General features: G+C 40.2%; 1 protein-coding gene across 7 annotated transcripts in view; it reads left to right on the top strand.

Annotated features, from left to right (window-relative positions):
* The window catches only part of ptprsa (protein tyrosine phosphatase receptor type Sa), a 212,590-nt gene that overhangs the window by 117,474 nt on the left and 78,191 nt on the right, over positions 1–16,925 (top strand). For all 7 annotated transcript variants that reach the window (XM_086116116.1, XM_086116119.1, XM_086116120.1 and 4 more), the window contains one exon: positions 9,345–9,533. In XM_086116116.1, the coding sequence (XP_085972242.1) occupies positions 9,345–9,533 (189 nt within the window). The remainder of the gene's footprint in view (positions 1–9,344; positions 9,534–16,925) is intronic.

Raw genomic sequence — 16,925 nt, forward strand, 5'->3', positions numbered from 1 at the left:
ACCTGCGTTGTACCTCATCAATCTCAAATTGTGACAGCAGTTGCCGTTTGTGGATGTTGGAACACTGAGCAACCGTGACTGTGGGTTTCGAAGTAACCATTTCGCCCACATTCTCTGCATGTAACCCCTCTGACTAGGGTTGCTTGAGTAGTAGCATTCCAACAGAGCCATGTTATCGCATCTCGCCCATCTCCGCTTTGTTCCAGTAGCCCATTTTTCATCAAGTTGCTCTGGTTCCCCAGCACCTGACGCAGACCTTGTTTGGCCGGGCGACGTCTGAGCCGGCATGTCATCCATTTTATTGTCTCTCATCATTGTATGAGGTAGGCATTAGCGTGAAGGATCTTGCCCAAGGACCCACACTGGATGGTGTTATGTGCTCATTTTTGCCCCAAGCGGGATTCGAACCACCGTCTCCCGTACGCCAAACCGATGCCTTACCAACTGAGCTACCCAGCCGCTTATATACTGTGTGTGTGTGTGTATATATATATATATATATATATATATCCAGTATATATATATAATTTCCACTAAAAATAGGGATTACAGTAAAATGGCAAGAATCTAGGCAGACTAGACAGCGGCAGTATGGTCAGAACTAATTAATCCAATGGCAAAAACCTCTAGCTATAGACCAATGACTTTTGGAAGTTGTGAGTAGACACCTCATGCAATATTGGATGATCCAGCTTCTCTTCATTTCTATCACTTACCAATAAATCTGCCAAATGCAGATGGAAATGATCTTCTGTCCTCTTTTCTGGTGACTATCTTATTAATATTCAATTCATATACTCTTGCAGTTTTAATCTTTCTAAGTGATGTGTTTACACGACACTATCAATTGTTGAAAGCTGTAATCCTCTTTCACCTTTTTTTGCCACATATACCTGTACCTGTCAACTTCAAATTGCATGTTAAAAGTGGGCAATTACATGGTAAAGTGGTCCTCTGCTCATTTCCAACCACTACATATTCAAACGTGTTGTCTTCATCAAGCCAACCTTCAAATGTGTCATTAGTGGCATAATTGCGTGAGGCTTAATGCTCCCAAAGACAATGACCTCCCAGCCTAGTCTCACTCATCAATCTCTCTCCAAATCCTATAGCAATTATGGAAATGACTCTCCTTTTGATGTTTTGCTGTACTTGTTGAGATGAACCATCTTAATCTCCGACCATTGGAATTTAAAAGAAAATAAACCCCCAAATTGGTAGGATTTAAAATGTTTGTGAGATTAAATCTTGAATACATGTTTTTTAACAAATCAATTTGTCATTTGTATGTCTTTCAGAATTTAGTAACATTCCACATGTCCATAAATTTAAATGATTTGAACCCAAACTCATAAAAAGTTGCTTGGTAGGCAAATTTTCTGAGTGATTTCTGTGAAATATGTTACAGTAAAAATTGGAAGCACAATGTTTTCATCAGCCATTTTAGGGAAATGATGTTGATGGTTCTTAGTTTATTCCCTCAACTTCGACTTTTACAATTTAAAATGACGAAAGACCTCGAACATTTGAAAAAGGCGTGTGGAGCAGCATAATCACACCGACTGTGTGCGGCACTGACACATGATTCACTCACTCCCGCCTTCCTGAAGCGCACACTCAAACCACCCAGCACTAAACCAGACCTGACTAGTTGACGTTTCTCTACGGTGAAGCACTTCCTGTAATGGCTCCGGCCTTGTCTCCTGTCCCCCCTGGAGTGTGCCTGTCTTGGCCCAGTCGCCTCAGGAGCATGACGAGACAGATAAATAGAGCCAGAGAGACCTAAAAAAAAAAAAATCTAAATCAATAAATAAATAATCTGCCCTATTTTACGTTTTTTCTTTTCTTCACATAGTCATTGCCTTCTCCAAATAGAATGTGTGAGATGTGTCATTGTTGTTGCATCACACACATGCAGCACATATTTCATAAAATTCCACTCATTTAAGCCTAAACTAGTCTGCCTTCTTTTTTTCCCACTGGCTGTTTCCAATGGCAGACATGTAGCCTAAGCCTGTCGAAGGAACTCTTGCCCCATTAATGGCATGCAGGGACATAGCCAGAAATTTTTAAGTAGGGTTGCCAGCGTGACCCAACACCTCAGTGACGAGTGGCCAGATTTAGCCATGCGTGTGTCTGTTATTGTTTATCGTTCCGTCCACATTCAAGTTTTCATGAAATAAAATTCAAATATATCCAGAACAATGCACATCAAACTCATAATCAAGCAGCAACAGATCTTTGGAATAAGCAATATTTTGCTGAGCTTTTCTAGATCATGACATTTTCTTCAGAGTGGCTTTTGATGTTATTCATCTCATAAGGTGTTCACACGGCAAGATTTGGTCCGGTGCTACGCCGGGGCTGCCCCAGTAGAGCGTTCACACGTGCAAATTAGCTCCGGCGTAGCCCCGGAAAACAGCTTACACCGGACCAAATTTGATCCACCTCAGGGAGGTGGTTTAAAAATTTGCTCCAGAGCAAATGCTTGTTAGCAAAGCAGCACCGATGTAAATTTGCACGTGTGAACGCAACTGGGTTAAATTTGCTCCAGAGCAAATGCTTGTGAAAAGTTTACGTACGGCGAGAATGCGTTGCTTTCGCGCTCTGTCGGACTTCCGTCATGTGTTTGTTTAATAACGACACAAGACTTGGCTGGTAACATCTTTCCTTTTGTAGGAGACTGGACTGTCTCGGAGTTGTTTGTGTAGTTTGTTCCTTTGTTGTGTGTTCACAACCCCCCGCCCCCATATAATTTATTTTGTGATTTCCTCTCTTGATTTTCTGTTTGGCGCATTACGTTTTTGCTTTTCTGAGTGTCATTGAAGTCATCGTTGATTTACGTTTTCGGGGGCGGTCACTCTCGAGCAGAAGGCACGGAGACCGAGAAGGAGAAGGACGTGCCTGTCCAGTAGTCGCTTGAGTTGTGTATACGTTTTAAAAAGAACCAACACGACAGCTCATTTGTTTTCTGTCGTTTTGCTCCGCTGCAGAAACTGCCATGTGAACGCAAGTGGGGCTGCACCGACGCTGTGCCGGTGCAGACACGCTCAGCGGCTTTGTACGTGTGAACGCTCCACACAATTTGCTGCGGTGCAAAATATATCGCAACAAAATACATCGGTGCAGCGCCGGAGCAAATGTGTGCCGTGTGAACACCCCTATAGTCTACTTCAAGCTTACGTACTGATTCGCTAGCTAACCACCAATCAGAGTGATCAATTGTCTTAGAAAAAGATCAATGGCTCATTCATTTACATCAGCGGTGCCCAAACTTTTTGGACCGAAGATCGACTTTTCGATCAACCAACTTCCCGTGATCGACTCGTACCGCGCACATGCACGCACATACACACGCATGCCTTGAAGAGCAACAGCCTGACGCAGAGGCATGCGACGCACTTTTGCAGCGTGTTAACTGTCGTAGTTCACGCGTACCGTTTTAAAATGCTTCTCTCGGCCCTCCAGATTGCCATTCTTTGGCAGTGCCTGCGGTAAATTGTGCAAAAAGTTCCCATAAGTGCCTGTTACAGACAGAAAATAATGCTCAATGCACTCATTCCTGCTCACCCAAGGCAACCCCCCCCAAAACAAACATTTTCATTATTTACTTTTAATCTTTCAGCTATGATATATGACAAATTCTGTCCATTTGTTGTGAAGCTGCCATTGTGATATGCCACACCCTCCCAAGCCCTTGGCGACACCGTCTATCTCTTTTTTTCCAATTTGAGCCTGACCTTGTATATCCTGTTTTCAGAACTGGAGGTGATACAAAAATCTGTTTGAAAGCTGCCGATAAGTAGATTGATCTCGTTTTTTTTTTTTCATTCTCACCCATTCATCAATTTCCAACCACGTTTACATTGTAATGGTTTTGCTCACAATCGTAATTCTGTTGTGCGCAAATATGAACAAAGCTGCACACAGATCACCAAAGCTGACGGATGTCATTATAAAACATTTGCCAGAACAATAGTTTACCGTATAACGCTGTGATCAAAATACGGTGTGAGGGTATGGTGTTTCGTTTTCGGCTACGTGGATGTACAGTAAATGATACCTGTCTGATGTCAAGAATGTCAATGCAACATATCCCTCTCACAATGGGGCAAAGTATAGAAAGGTGGAGGGCTGGCTGTATAACAACCATAATTCAACTGAGATGGGTATCTGGAGAGGGTGAGCCATGATGGGGACCGCGTCGCTATGATTAGATTTCCCCTGTGTTGCTATTCTCTGTATGTCCCTGAGCTCTCTTTGTGCCTCTTTTCCCATGTCATATTTTGTATCTCTCAAAAGCAATTCAACAGGGATACCAAGAGAGAATCGGGGGATTGCAATTCAAAATGCTTTGATCTGTGAGCACAAACATTGTAAAATAAACATTTGTGGCTATCGCCCTATCACAAAATAACTATCAAGGCACATTGCTAAAAGCTCCAAAAATTTCACTTTTGCTTGCACTCACTGTGTCAATCTCCCAACCATCCGTTTGCAATATTGATGCTCATATCTGCTCATAGCCTGTCTCCATTCTGCGGCACTGGATAATCAGTTAACCTGATTAAGCCTCTGATGGAATTAAATCATTTCAGTAAGTGAAAATAATAATATGAGTAATAGGTGTGGGGGGTGGTTGTCCTCCCCATAGCATTTTCTGCAGTGGCCACAAATCAAGTTTTGCTCCTTCTCCATGCGATGATATCATGGATGGCTCAGAGGCATCAACATTAAAGCCGCCAATGTTGACACCTGATGAATGCATTTCACATGCATTTAGAGTTTCGATTATACACAGTGTCATGAAAATATAGTTGCCCTCTTCTCAATTTCTTACTTATTTGCATAGTGTTGCCACTTGGATGTTCTCCCTCAGGACTTTCTGGGAAAGAACAGAATACACTCTTCCATCAATGACACAAAGTCATCCGACTCCTGAAGAAGCAGGGCGGCCCCAGACCATGAAGCTACCATGGCCATGTTTGACTGTTGTTGTGATGTTTTTTTTTTCTCCTGAAATGCTGTTACATTTGCGCCAAATGTAAGAACGCTTCCAAAAGTCTCAACTTTCGTCTCGGCATTCCATAAAATATTCTTGATTGAGCAGGTCTGAATGTAATCAGGCTTGGGTGTGGTCAGTGAAAATGAACTCAGCTTTCCAAAAAAATGTGATTAGGCAGGTTTAATTGCGGATTTAAGTCAAGTCAAGTACAACTTTATTGTCAAATAAAGAAACAGATGAAATTTCCTCCCTCTTAAACAGACAACAGATAACAAGAGGAGCCGCTGTGGATGCCCATGCGGCCATCAAAAGAACACTAAATATAAAATGACAAAATAATACAACACAACACATAAAACAGACAGTCGTGCCATCTTAACGGGAGCAAATAATTTTTACATCATAATATTAACATTTCCCTGATGATCTTCAACATTAACGTGACGATGTAAACTACTTTGCAACAATAACAAAAAAAAAGAATTTGAGAAGAAGCCAAATACTTCATGTGCACTGTTACACTCCATGATAGCCTACTACTGCTCATAGCTTAGTTGCATGCAAACTTTAGGAAGTTCACTTTCAATTTGAAATGCTGCAGTCCCGTCATTTCTCTTTTGGGTTTTAATATCATAAGCAACTTCTGTCTAATGACATCTTAGTTTGTGGTGTTGCATTAGTGTTGCCATGTTGGTTGACTGTTCATTTTTTACAAACAACGGCACATCTTAATTATTTGGCACACAAGAAGTCACTCTGGGCTGTAGGATGCAGACTGTAACTCAGAAAAAAATAAGCCTTATATTTTGTGAGAATATATGACTTTGGGGTCACCATTTTTTTTTTCTCTCTCTCTACCAGTGAACCACTGGGAAGAGAATTAGTCAGGAAAGTTAAGTGAGTGTAAAGGACAGACCTTTTAAGCAGGCCACATGATAGCATGCTGAATGCAACAGCAGGCATGAATCTGCAGATTATCAGCACTGGCTCAACTATCCAGAGGCTGATTAAAGGCTTAGCATCTGTCACTTGTGTAATGATATTAAATGTTAAATCAAAATTATAGACAGTTATAAAAGGAAAACTGAAGGCAATTGAAGTTGAGAGCATTGGAGAGCTGTTTCTTGACCGTACCATGTACTACGTGTCGGTATGTACCTGTATTCCTATTTGTATGGGATTCTAAATGCATGCCTTCGCTGAGGCCTTTTGCAGGTGAAAAAAAACATTAAATTTGTGGTTCATTACCTGTTGCTTGTAATGCACGCTTGCAGGGTATAAGCTCAGCATGTGGACGCCCCCGCAAGCTCAAGTCTAATGATTATTGGCCTAAGTGGTAAAAGCTGCTCTTGACAAAATAAACAATGCCTTGTCATTGATGGATTGTGCACTTCCATTGATTCTATTTGGCCTGTAAAGATCCGTCATCACAAAAAGTGCACATCAGAGAAGAAATAGAATTACTAAACTGTTATGGTGGAGCGGTCCTTTGGGAATAGGTAGGATAGCATCAACGTGCAGTATGTTATTGGCTTCTTCCCTTCACAGTCAGGCTGAATAACCCTGAAGTAGCACTCCCTTGATGAGTGATCTGTTTATTTTTGCATGGCCGACTTTAAGCTTGAGTGTAAGTTTGAGAGGAAAGATGCTATCTGACTCTGTTCCTGAGTCTGTAACGACAAGCATTCAGGAAAAGTGGCCAAAAGTGCATCAGGTCAGAGCAGCTGTAAAGATGGAATAATATTCTTCTGGTTTACTGCTGCTTTGGGAGATTTGTCTTTTCACCTTTTCTTGTCCAGAGCTAAAACCAATTACTTCTGTCACTTGCTTGATTCTATTAGTGTCTGCTACTTCAGTGAATGTTTGCAACATTTTAACTCGGGTTGTCCCTGACTCCGATTTACAGCTTTCATATCCTGTAGGTTGGTGACTTAATGCACGGAAAGGCCTCATAAGCATGTACTATATCATGTGGTAGACACAGGGAAAATCCCAGACCGGTGCAGTAATCCTTCTCCGACAGACAGACCTCGCTCGAAGGTAATGAAAGTGCCGTACCATTATGGCATGTTTAACATAGATCACTGATGACATCCAGAAGAGGGATATTGTGAGAGCATATTGCACTCTCATGTGCTGAAGTTTCATAAGGGAAATGTAGTTTGCAATTGCCTTTCTAAGCTTCAGGGCGACTCGATATAAAAAGATTATACAGTGGTGATCATTAATAATCGATGGAGAGAACACACCACTAGAGCCTTAACCGGTGTAAATGCCTGTATATGTCTTTGAACGCAGCAGTGAAATATTCATTCCGTTGATGGCAGCTTTAGTTGAAGGTTACCAGATCGGCCGCCATTGTGAGACTCAGCCTTCTTTTCTCCCAAATGTTTTATTTTTGAAGATTCAACTATTTTAAATGTTAAAAATCCCAGCAAGTGAATTGTTTTCTGCTACAGTCAGTCATGGTGCATTTTATTTTTGTGTGTGATCCTTGTGCAAATGTCATGTTTGCATTTCTTGATGAATAACAAATATTAGACTCAATCACCACCCACTTCTGCTGCTACCCACTACTCAAAATTAAACAACATTAACAAAAAGCATCACTTGGAAGAGAAAAGTTATAATTTTCTGAAAATTGACATCCATGCCGATTTTACACTGGGCGATACCCCCTTGGCTCAGCAAGTTGTATTTATTTTGATGCGAGCGTGTCTTTCATCCTGTCACTTTTAGTTCAAGCCTTTAGAACTTATATCATTTGAGCAATAAAAACACTGCTATTGGTTGAACAGATTTGTCGTTGCCTCACCATGTTTGTAATATCTGAAGTTTGACAATGGATGTGCAAATGCACATGCTAACAGTAGCTTAGCATATTGATGTAACTTCACTGCGGGAATTGTAATCTACTCATCTTTACTTTGCAGCAATAGTTTTGCGAGGACAGCAGTCATTCGCATCCATTGCTGTCGTTTGTTATCATGTCTCATTCTGTCTGATGCCTTCAATGAGGTGTGTTTTCCACACTTGCATTGCAACAGTTAAGGTGACACTATTGATGTAGAAAATTGACTTCCCAAAAGTAAAACAACTTGAACAGAGCCTAGCCGGAACTGTCTTGTATAAAAGCTGTGTCAAATTTGAAGAATGGAATAGCAGAATGAGAATTATCATCTTTATTGTCAGGATTGTGCACCTTGTATGCGTACATGCATATTCACAAAACGTGTTCTCTTTGTTTAACCCATCACAGCAGTGAGCACATAAAGGCACACACTGGAGCAAGGGGGCTACTTTAGTCCTCAGGGAACAGTTCAGGGCATACGTAGGTGTATTGCTCAAGGACACCACAGCTGTTGGTCTGGGGGTTGTTGGATGGTCCGTGGTCTGAGCCGGATTTGAGCCGAGGGTTACCTAATTTTTCATCTGTGACCTAATTTACTGTCCCTCGTTACCACCACTTTAGTGGTCCTTGGGTGCCGATACTACCATCATGTCTGCTGTGCCGACATGAGGTCATTGGCTCTTGAAATGGGCAGTGACCTATGTGCCACTGACCAATTTCTTAGTCAGTCATTTTCAGAGTTGGGATGTGGCCTTGAGCTTCTGATGCATATTGCAGCTCAAGGCACTTTGCCTCACAGCTCTCATAATATAAGAATGAGTCACTATTTTGGCTCCAGTCAGGGTAGAGGTCAGGCGTTTTGACCCACGGGACTAATTGTGCCAGCGTGACAGCGAAAGGAGGACAATGACCATGGAGAACACTGCACTTTCTCATCCATTAATAGTGAAGTAATTGCTCAATCATGCATGATTATCAGCTGCAGGGGTACCACAAAGATTGTAAAGAATAATCCTGCCTTGTGTTATGGCTCTTGAATGTGATGAATAAAGGAAGTGTGAGAACTCACCCATAAAGGTAAATCCATTACCTGTTAAAATATGAACAGAAATATGAAAGGCCAGTCATTCAAAAGGTTTTTTGACCTTTCACATACCTTGAATTGTAATTTTGGTTCGCTGTTTTGCAAGGATTTTCGTCATGTGTTACATTGTGTAACACATGACATGTCATTGTGTCATCTCATATCGATCTTTACAAAGGTTTATCACAGGGTGTCATCATGGATTGCAAAGGCAACAATGTTTCCTGCAGGAGTACACATACAAGCTTATGTGGAAATGTATCAAATTGGACGCTGTATCTGAACTTATGTTAGCTAATTTTCTGAACAAAAAAAAAGTCTCCTATATGTGAATATGTATTTTTGCACAGTAATGATTGAAATGACTTACGGTGCATTGATTCGGTGTGTTTTCATTCCAACAGAGGATCTACTCCCTCCTGGCTTTCCTAACATTGACATGGGCCCTCAATTAAAGGTGGTGGAGCGCACTCGGACAGCAACGATGCTCTGCGCCGCCAGTGGTAACCCTGACCCAGAAATCACCTGGTATAAAGACTTTCTGCCCATTGATCCCAGTGCAAGTAATGGGCGAATCAAACAGCTACGCTCAGGTAAGGAACGTTTCAGCATACTGATGTCATTTTCCTTATCGCAAACATAACATTTTTTTCTTGTAAAGTTGTTTTAACGGTAGCCTGAATTAGTTTCGGATGCTTCCAAAATACTTTTGGGGATGCCTTTAATGTATTAAACAGAGTAAAACAGACTGATTATACCGTGTACAGAGTGTACTGAAAGCACAGTATGTTAAAAATGAAAGAGATCAAATAATTAATACTACCGTAGAAGTACAGTATGTTGTAATCAGTGAAAGCCACATTAAAGTTGTGCTGGCACAACTCAGTTATGGATATGTTTGTGTCTTGTTCCCATTGATTAAACCCCACTGAGAGGCCCACTAAAGCAAAGTCTAATTATATAGCTAATTAAGTGCAGACTCTAAAATGGCCCTGGGCAACAAGGGATAGATATTTTAGGTCGATAATTTGTCACCATTGGAAAAATCCAATGACTCTTATTTGATCCGTGACTGCAAATTTAAATCAGTGCGGACGCCACTAAATAGTCTCGCGATTGAGTTCATGTCCCATTTGTGCCTCTCGTGCGGTATACTCAAAATAACTGATTGGGCATCTCATTATTTATGCTTATCCATGTAAAATAAATTGACATCTCCCAGACAAGGTTTTCATTTCGAATAATTTCCAAATGTACTAGCAATTATTAAACGTAAATTCCTATGTAGTTCTTCTGTAGACGTGAAAAAAGGAATTCCAAAATGTGTGAGTACATTTTTTTTGTCCACACCATCTCCTTTTATTGAGATGTCAACCCCCCCCCCCCCCCACCCCCTCAAGAAACTAGTTCTGGAATCACTGTTTCTTACTACTGTCTATTTAGCGTTAGCTAAATCAGTTGTGTTGACATCATGAAACATCTCGTACACTAATCAATAAAGAGGTTTTTATGATTTCAAATCGTGCAGCGTGTAGTAGGTTTGTGTACTCATTAGCTCTAATCAAATCATTTGAGGAGTTACTGCAAAGCCGACCATTGAATAGATTCCAATATGTTTTACTAAAAAATTATATAATACTATGCATCTATTTTTGCTACATCATTTCATTGACAGGGTTACTTATAATTCGGGTGAATATATTGGTTTGAATGGAATAACTGAAATCCAACTCATGGATATGCATGGATATATTTTAAATGTAGTTGTGTTTGTTAAGGAACACTTTAAAATGCTGAATATCAATGCTGGTTTACCTGCCTTCATTGTCAACATTTCTCTTCATCTTTAAAACCCTGCCAGTGATTTTGTCTGCTATCTAATATAACTTCTATGTCACCATTCTTGTGAGTGTCCTTCTGGAGCCTTTTTTTATGTCTTGCCTAATTGAAGGATGTTCTTTTTTGTTGTCCCTCTGTGTACTTTGTTTATGATTCTGTGTGAAACTAAGACACATCTCAATGAATGCACATTGCAGAGTTTTCAAGAGAACAGCAATGTATCTGGTAACCAAAGACAAAAAGTCTTCTAAAACTCAATTTAAACAAAACATTAAAAGCCTATTTTCCAACAGGCACCAACATTTGCACTTACATTTTATAGTATGAAAAAGGTATTGATACTTAATTAGTTCATCATAACTTTCAACCTTTTAAATGCTCATACAGACAACAAAATGTGACTAGAATTCTAGAGTTACCCAAGATGAAACTTTTGCACTTCAATTCTTAAGTGGCATTTACCTACGTTACCCTAAAATCAACTATGTTGTTCTTCCTTTTTCCTCTATTTACTTTCATCTTGCTTTGTGATTTACAGAAACCTTTGGTAAGTGTTCATCTGAGTCAAGCAAGCCCACCCACTATCCTTCAAGCAGATCGCAGAGTTAAACCTTTGTCCAATATGCATGCATTCCATTGCTACCCCCCACCCCCACCCCTCTTCCTTCGCCCTTTTTCCTACACTTTGTTGAGTTATTTCCACCGCCGCCACCTTTAAGCAATACCATAATGCGAAGGGTTTTCAAGGCATCTTGCTCCTGTCAAGTTCAATACACGTACTCCTGCATTTTTAGTAAAGTGACATTATTGAACTACTATGAGTCTAAGTTTATTTAACAAGGTTAAAATAGAGAAATGCTGTGGCTGTTTTACTTTTGCTGATCACATGGTCCAAATATTGGACTTAGTCAACCCAATACCTCATTGTTGCAAGCCAGCGACTGTCATTAATACAGTTACACATGTTGTGATTTTTGATTCTGGAGGGAGAAATTTAGTACCCACTTTTTATGCTCACACATTCCAGAGGTGCAACCTAGTTTTCACAACATTAATGTCCAACAAGAGTCTGAGAATGCCTGGCAAGTAACATTTAAACTGATTATTTGACCAAAATATTTTTTCAGGAGAGTATTTTCATTCACACATCATTGTTCCTTGTTTACCAAAAAAAGTATATTGTAGCGTGTTGGGTGTTGTGGACTTGTAAGATGCCTTGGCTAATGCCTTCCCACGTCTTCACCATTTTGAGTTGCCGTCTTTCGTCAAGCGGTTTGTATGATAAGTATTCTAATTTTACAGGGCATTTGATTCTTTCCAAATATTAAGTGTTTTTGTCATTAGCCTCGAAAAGGGTTTACGAATAACCCTCCTCTACTTTTTGCAGGACAGTATGCTAAATACAATCAAAGCAGCGTCTATTGGGCTTTATCTGTTTACTTGTTTGCTCCAGGCAAACCTTGAAGCCTTTTCGTGTAACTCCTAACGTCAATTTGTTGTGGTAAAAATAAAGTATTCGGGGAAAGACGAGTGACTGTGAGGGAGGGGATATGTTGGGAGGCAATAAATACTCAGGCTCCTGCTGCACAAAATGAATTGCACTCTTTGGTAGTGGAATACCTCAATTGAAAACATAACAGAAAGCAATAACACAAGCCTATGAACAAATCAACCTCTGACACATTTAAATGTCCAAAATTGGATTGGTGCCATTCCCCAAAAAGATTGCTCGATGTTCCAGAGCACGCTGTACTGCCATGCCAGGCCAGTGATATTTTTGTGTGGTTCCCCCAAGGACTTCCTCGAGAGTTATGGAGGGGGCTTGACATTTCTCGCAGTGTGTGCTTTGACTGCAAACGTAACACCGCCACTGGCCTTATCAGGTTCAATTCAACAAAGTTAGGGGAGGCCCCAATATTTGAATGCTCTTTGAATGGAAGATCACGGCCAAACACCTTAAAAGCCTGTGTTCAAATCATGTTTGGATTAATCTCTGAAATGTGCAAAATCATTCATGTTTGCTGCTCTCTTACTTCCCCAAAACATCTGAGGGGATGAGCTGGTCAGCCACACACCTTATGAACAGTCAATTCAAACCAGACAAGTTTGACAAATCAGTCATTCTTTAATGTATGCAGATGAACATTCCAAACCAGACTGAAGCTGGACTACAGCCTTGAATTATATTTGTAATATCTTAAGAGGGCTGTTTAGCTAACATCTGGGGTGATCAGTGGAGTAAATAGTGCCACAGCTGATAAGTCAGTCGCCTGTTGAGGTATATTTAGGTCATTGTCAATGTAAGCTGATCAAGCTCTCACTGACCAAACAAAGCTCAGAAGGGGGGAGGCTCATGATCGTTAAGTTACATTGCAATAATACAGTTGGATTGTTATTGTCGGCCCAGCTGTCATTCATATATATATATATATATATAAAATGCTCATTTTTTATTTTTTACAGTTAAAAGTCAGAAAAGATGCCATTGATCAGTATCATATCATTTATTACCGTTGCTTTTAAATTGATGTTCCTTTAATCATTTTATCTGTTTATTTTCTCCATCCCCTTTTGTCACGTTTTATGTAGGCCTATGTGCGATTGTCATCCCTTCTAAAAACCTGCTTTATTAACCAAAACCTTGCCCCAACCTTTTCCTAACAGTACCCTTCACCTCACCCAGCCTTTAACTAGTAACACCCTTAACTTCCCAACTAAAAAAATCATATTCGCTGAAGTAAAACAAGTCAACTGCTTCCTGCAGCTTCTGATAAAATGCTAACACCATAACAATACAACCTCCTCTTGGCCCTAATGTCCTCTGTCTTGTGATTAACCTTATGTGGCTTCTAAACCGGTCGCCAAAATCATTTTCATAATGCCACTTCTTTTTGTTTTGTTTTTATGGTTTTGTCTGGTTCTTTCAATGACCTGTGTGTGTGTGTGTGTGTGTGTGTGTGTGTGTGTGTGTGTGTGTGTGTGTGTGTGTGTGTGTGTGTGTGTGTGTGTGTGTGTGTACATACAGTACATATATGTGCATATGCAGTGAACCCCTGTTGATCGCAAGGGATAGGTTGCAGACCCATCTGTAAAGATGAAAATTAATGATTATAGAAACCTGAAAACGTGTCCTGTTTATGTATGCAGTAGTTTTACCCCTTCCATCAGCTTTAAGTAAATGTAAAACAATTCAAAAACACAACTTTATGAAAACACACTTATTGTTGTGTTCCTTAGCGCAATGTCTTACTCTCGCTTGCACAGTTCTCCGCATAACAATGCTTCGATCAAGCTGTTGATTTGACTCCTTGTTGAAGTTTGTTGTAAAACTGACCCATCAATTCAATATTGGATATTTAAACAACAAAATGCTTAACCCAAACCACGTAATTATGTCGAACAAAAGTCCAGTGCTTTAATACTAACATACTGTGTGAGTTGAAATGTCATAAAAAGGCAAATGATAATTAGCATAGATGTTACAGTAATTGTCAAATTTCAAACAGCTGCTACCCGAGCAGCAACACATACAAATAGAGCATACAACAATACTCACAGGTACTGTATATGTACCATTGCAATGGAATAATGTGATGTTGTATTACATTCAAGGTGCACCTTTTTCTTCTTCTTCTTCTTCTGAATTATAACACGTTTCTTCCATTAGATATCATTGGTGCCCGGCATTTTGCGGCACGTGGTAATACAGTGAAGTTGAGCAACTATAGATGTGGACATTGCCACAAAGTGTAAAAAAATCATTGGTAATTATGAACTGTGATATGACGGGGATCACTGTTTACCGTATATACTGCATGTATACATATGAACACATCACAAACCAGGCAGAACTTAGACTTTAACTCAATGCTTGCCTCCTACATGCTGGTATCACATACAATCCAAATGTAGTGAAGAGTCCACTACATGTGCTTTCTTCTTGGCATTGACCAACCGCTACTGTAGCGATGACTAAGAGCACTTTGCTCCCTGAACTCGGCTGAAGCAAATGGAAGGGAGTGGAACTCCCCAAAAAAAGGCACAATTCCTCAAAAGAGATATGTTGAAGGGTGAAAGATGGAAAATAGTAATACATTAAAAAACAGTTTTGCTATAGGCAGAAGAACAGTTCAATGCAACGCATGCCAGAGTGAGGCGGGTTGAGTTAATCTCTGTCCCAAACAATTCAGGGCTCTGCCTGCAAGGGATGCGTTTTACATCCAAGCAACAACTCAGAGCTACATTTTAAAAAGCCCACCAGTGAGTGAATAGATAAGATGGGTATTTCCTTGTCCCTAATGGGATACTTGGCCTGCAGTCAAGCTTGTAACACAATAGACTTACAATAAACAAAGAATAGGCAAGCGCACTGCGTAAGAGAAATGAAAAAATAGGAAAAGCCAAGAGACAAAATGACCGAGCAGTAGCTCGAGGTGAAGTGTCTCACACTTGAGGCGCTTTACAATTTGTGGAATTTAAAAAAAAAAAAAAAAACTTCAAGGTGTTTGATTTAGCATGCGGTGGCTAGAAGGTACAGTCTGAACTAGATCGGCACAGACTGCATTATCGCCTCAGCAGGTTTGTAATGTAGACCCCCAGGATAATATGAGACACCAGTAACTGCTTTGCTGACATCCTACTCAAGGTCATTCAGCTGGGAAAGGGTTTATGACACTGGAGCAGCCTATGCTGGCGTAAGGTCATGCTCTTGCAATGCCTTATCGCCAATGTTTGCAGCCAGTACTAAATAAATGCCAAGTCTTGCCAATGATGCATTGAGTTTACGCTATTAGTCGGGACCGTCCAGCATCGAGAGAAATAAAATACCTCGACGATAGAATCCCATTATGATACCAGCAGCAGGGGGAGAGATTATTTTAATTTTGTATTCCGATAAAAAGCCCCGCCTCCTAAAGTCTGACAAGGGTTATAATCCAGTTCTAGTGATGTACTCCCTAAATCACAAACATAACTACAACTAACCTTTAACTAAATCTATGTTGTGTCTTCGTTTTTGTGTCTCCTCCAGAGGGTACCCCGATTCGAGGTAAGACGTTTAACCATCACAGTGAAACAATATAAATACAACCTAAAATACCGTAATCTCATAACTAGAACTCTCACAAAATCATCCTTATGACTAAATAGGCTGATAATTCTGTTGATGCCCCATAAAGACAAGCAAAACAAAACATAACATTAATATTACTGTCGTCTTATGTTTTTATTCTGTTGTGATGTCTGTGTTAAACGTTTCACCAATGTTCTTTCACATCTGTCTGTGTCTCCCATGCATTTTCATGTTGTCGGAAAAAACAATGCAGCTGTCTAACTTTAATTTTGGGTGGTTGTTGGACTGGTGATGTTTTGGTGGGGAAATGGGCAAGGGGAGGGGTGGGGGGGGGGGTCCTCTTAGGCCAAGCTAATGAATACTGTAAACTGGCAAGCTTTGTGACCCTTTATTCGCCCGATCTTCTCTGCTTTGATATCCTTCTCATCCTTCCGGTCTCCGCTAGAGCCGAGAGACACTCATGTAATGTTAATAAGCAAGTTGCATTACAGAAATTTGCATTCATTCCCCCATCGTCTGTGACAGAGTTTCTTACAAAGATGAACCTAGAGATGCCCCGTGGGGGCTATGGCTGCTGTTTAAAAATGAAGCTGTAGTTACTTCATTTTTTTTTTCTTACATGAGTGGGTGGAAATCAAAGCAGAAAGTGGAATGACAGTGTAAATCTCTATATTTGTTAGTATAATTTTACATGAACTTATTTTCCACCAGATTTATGCTGTGATGCAATGTGTTTCTTGCAGTATTTTGTTTCTTTAATCAGGTAAGTATGTCGTATGCCGTTCATGAAGGGTACTTTACTGCAAACTATCTCTGCCTTACTCAGCAAACCGTTAAATTAATACCTCTCTGATGCTGTCAATCAAAGCCAAGCATTATTATTCTCATAAAGGCAGGATTTGATCGAACTCTTGTATCAAGTGGTTATAAGGTTGTGATTGGCTGGCGTATATGTTACAGGTGACCCTGAACATTTAACATGATACAAACCATGTCTTGAAAGTCAATTTGAGGTTCATTCTGACAATTTTCCATTAAATTCCGATTTGAACCAACTGTAATCCAGCCAAGTCTG

The sequence above is a fragment of the Hippocampus guttulatus genome, chromosome 7 (genome assembly GCF_054856545.1).
Source record: "Hippocampus guttulatus isolate MCC_2025c chromosome 7, RoL_Hgut_1.0, whole genome shotgun sequence".
Lineage (NCBI taxonomy): Eukaryota > Metazoa > Chordata > Actinopteri > Syngnathiformes > Syngnathidae > Hippocampus > Hippocampus guttulatus.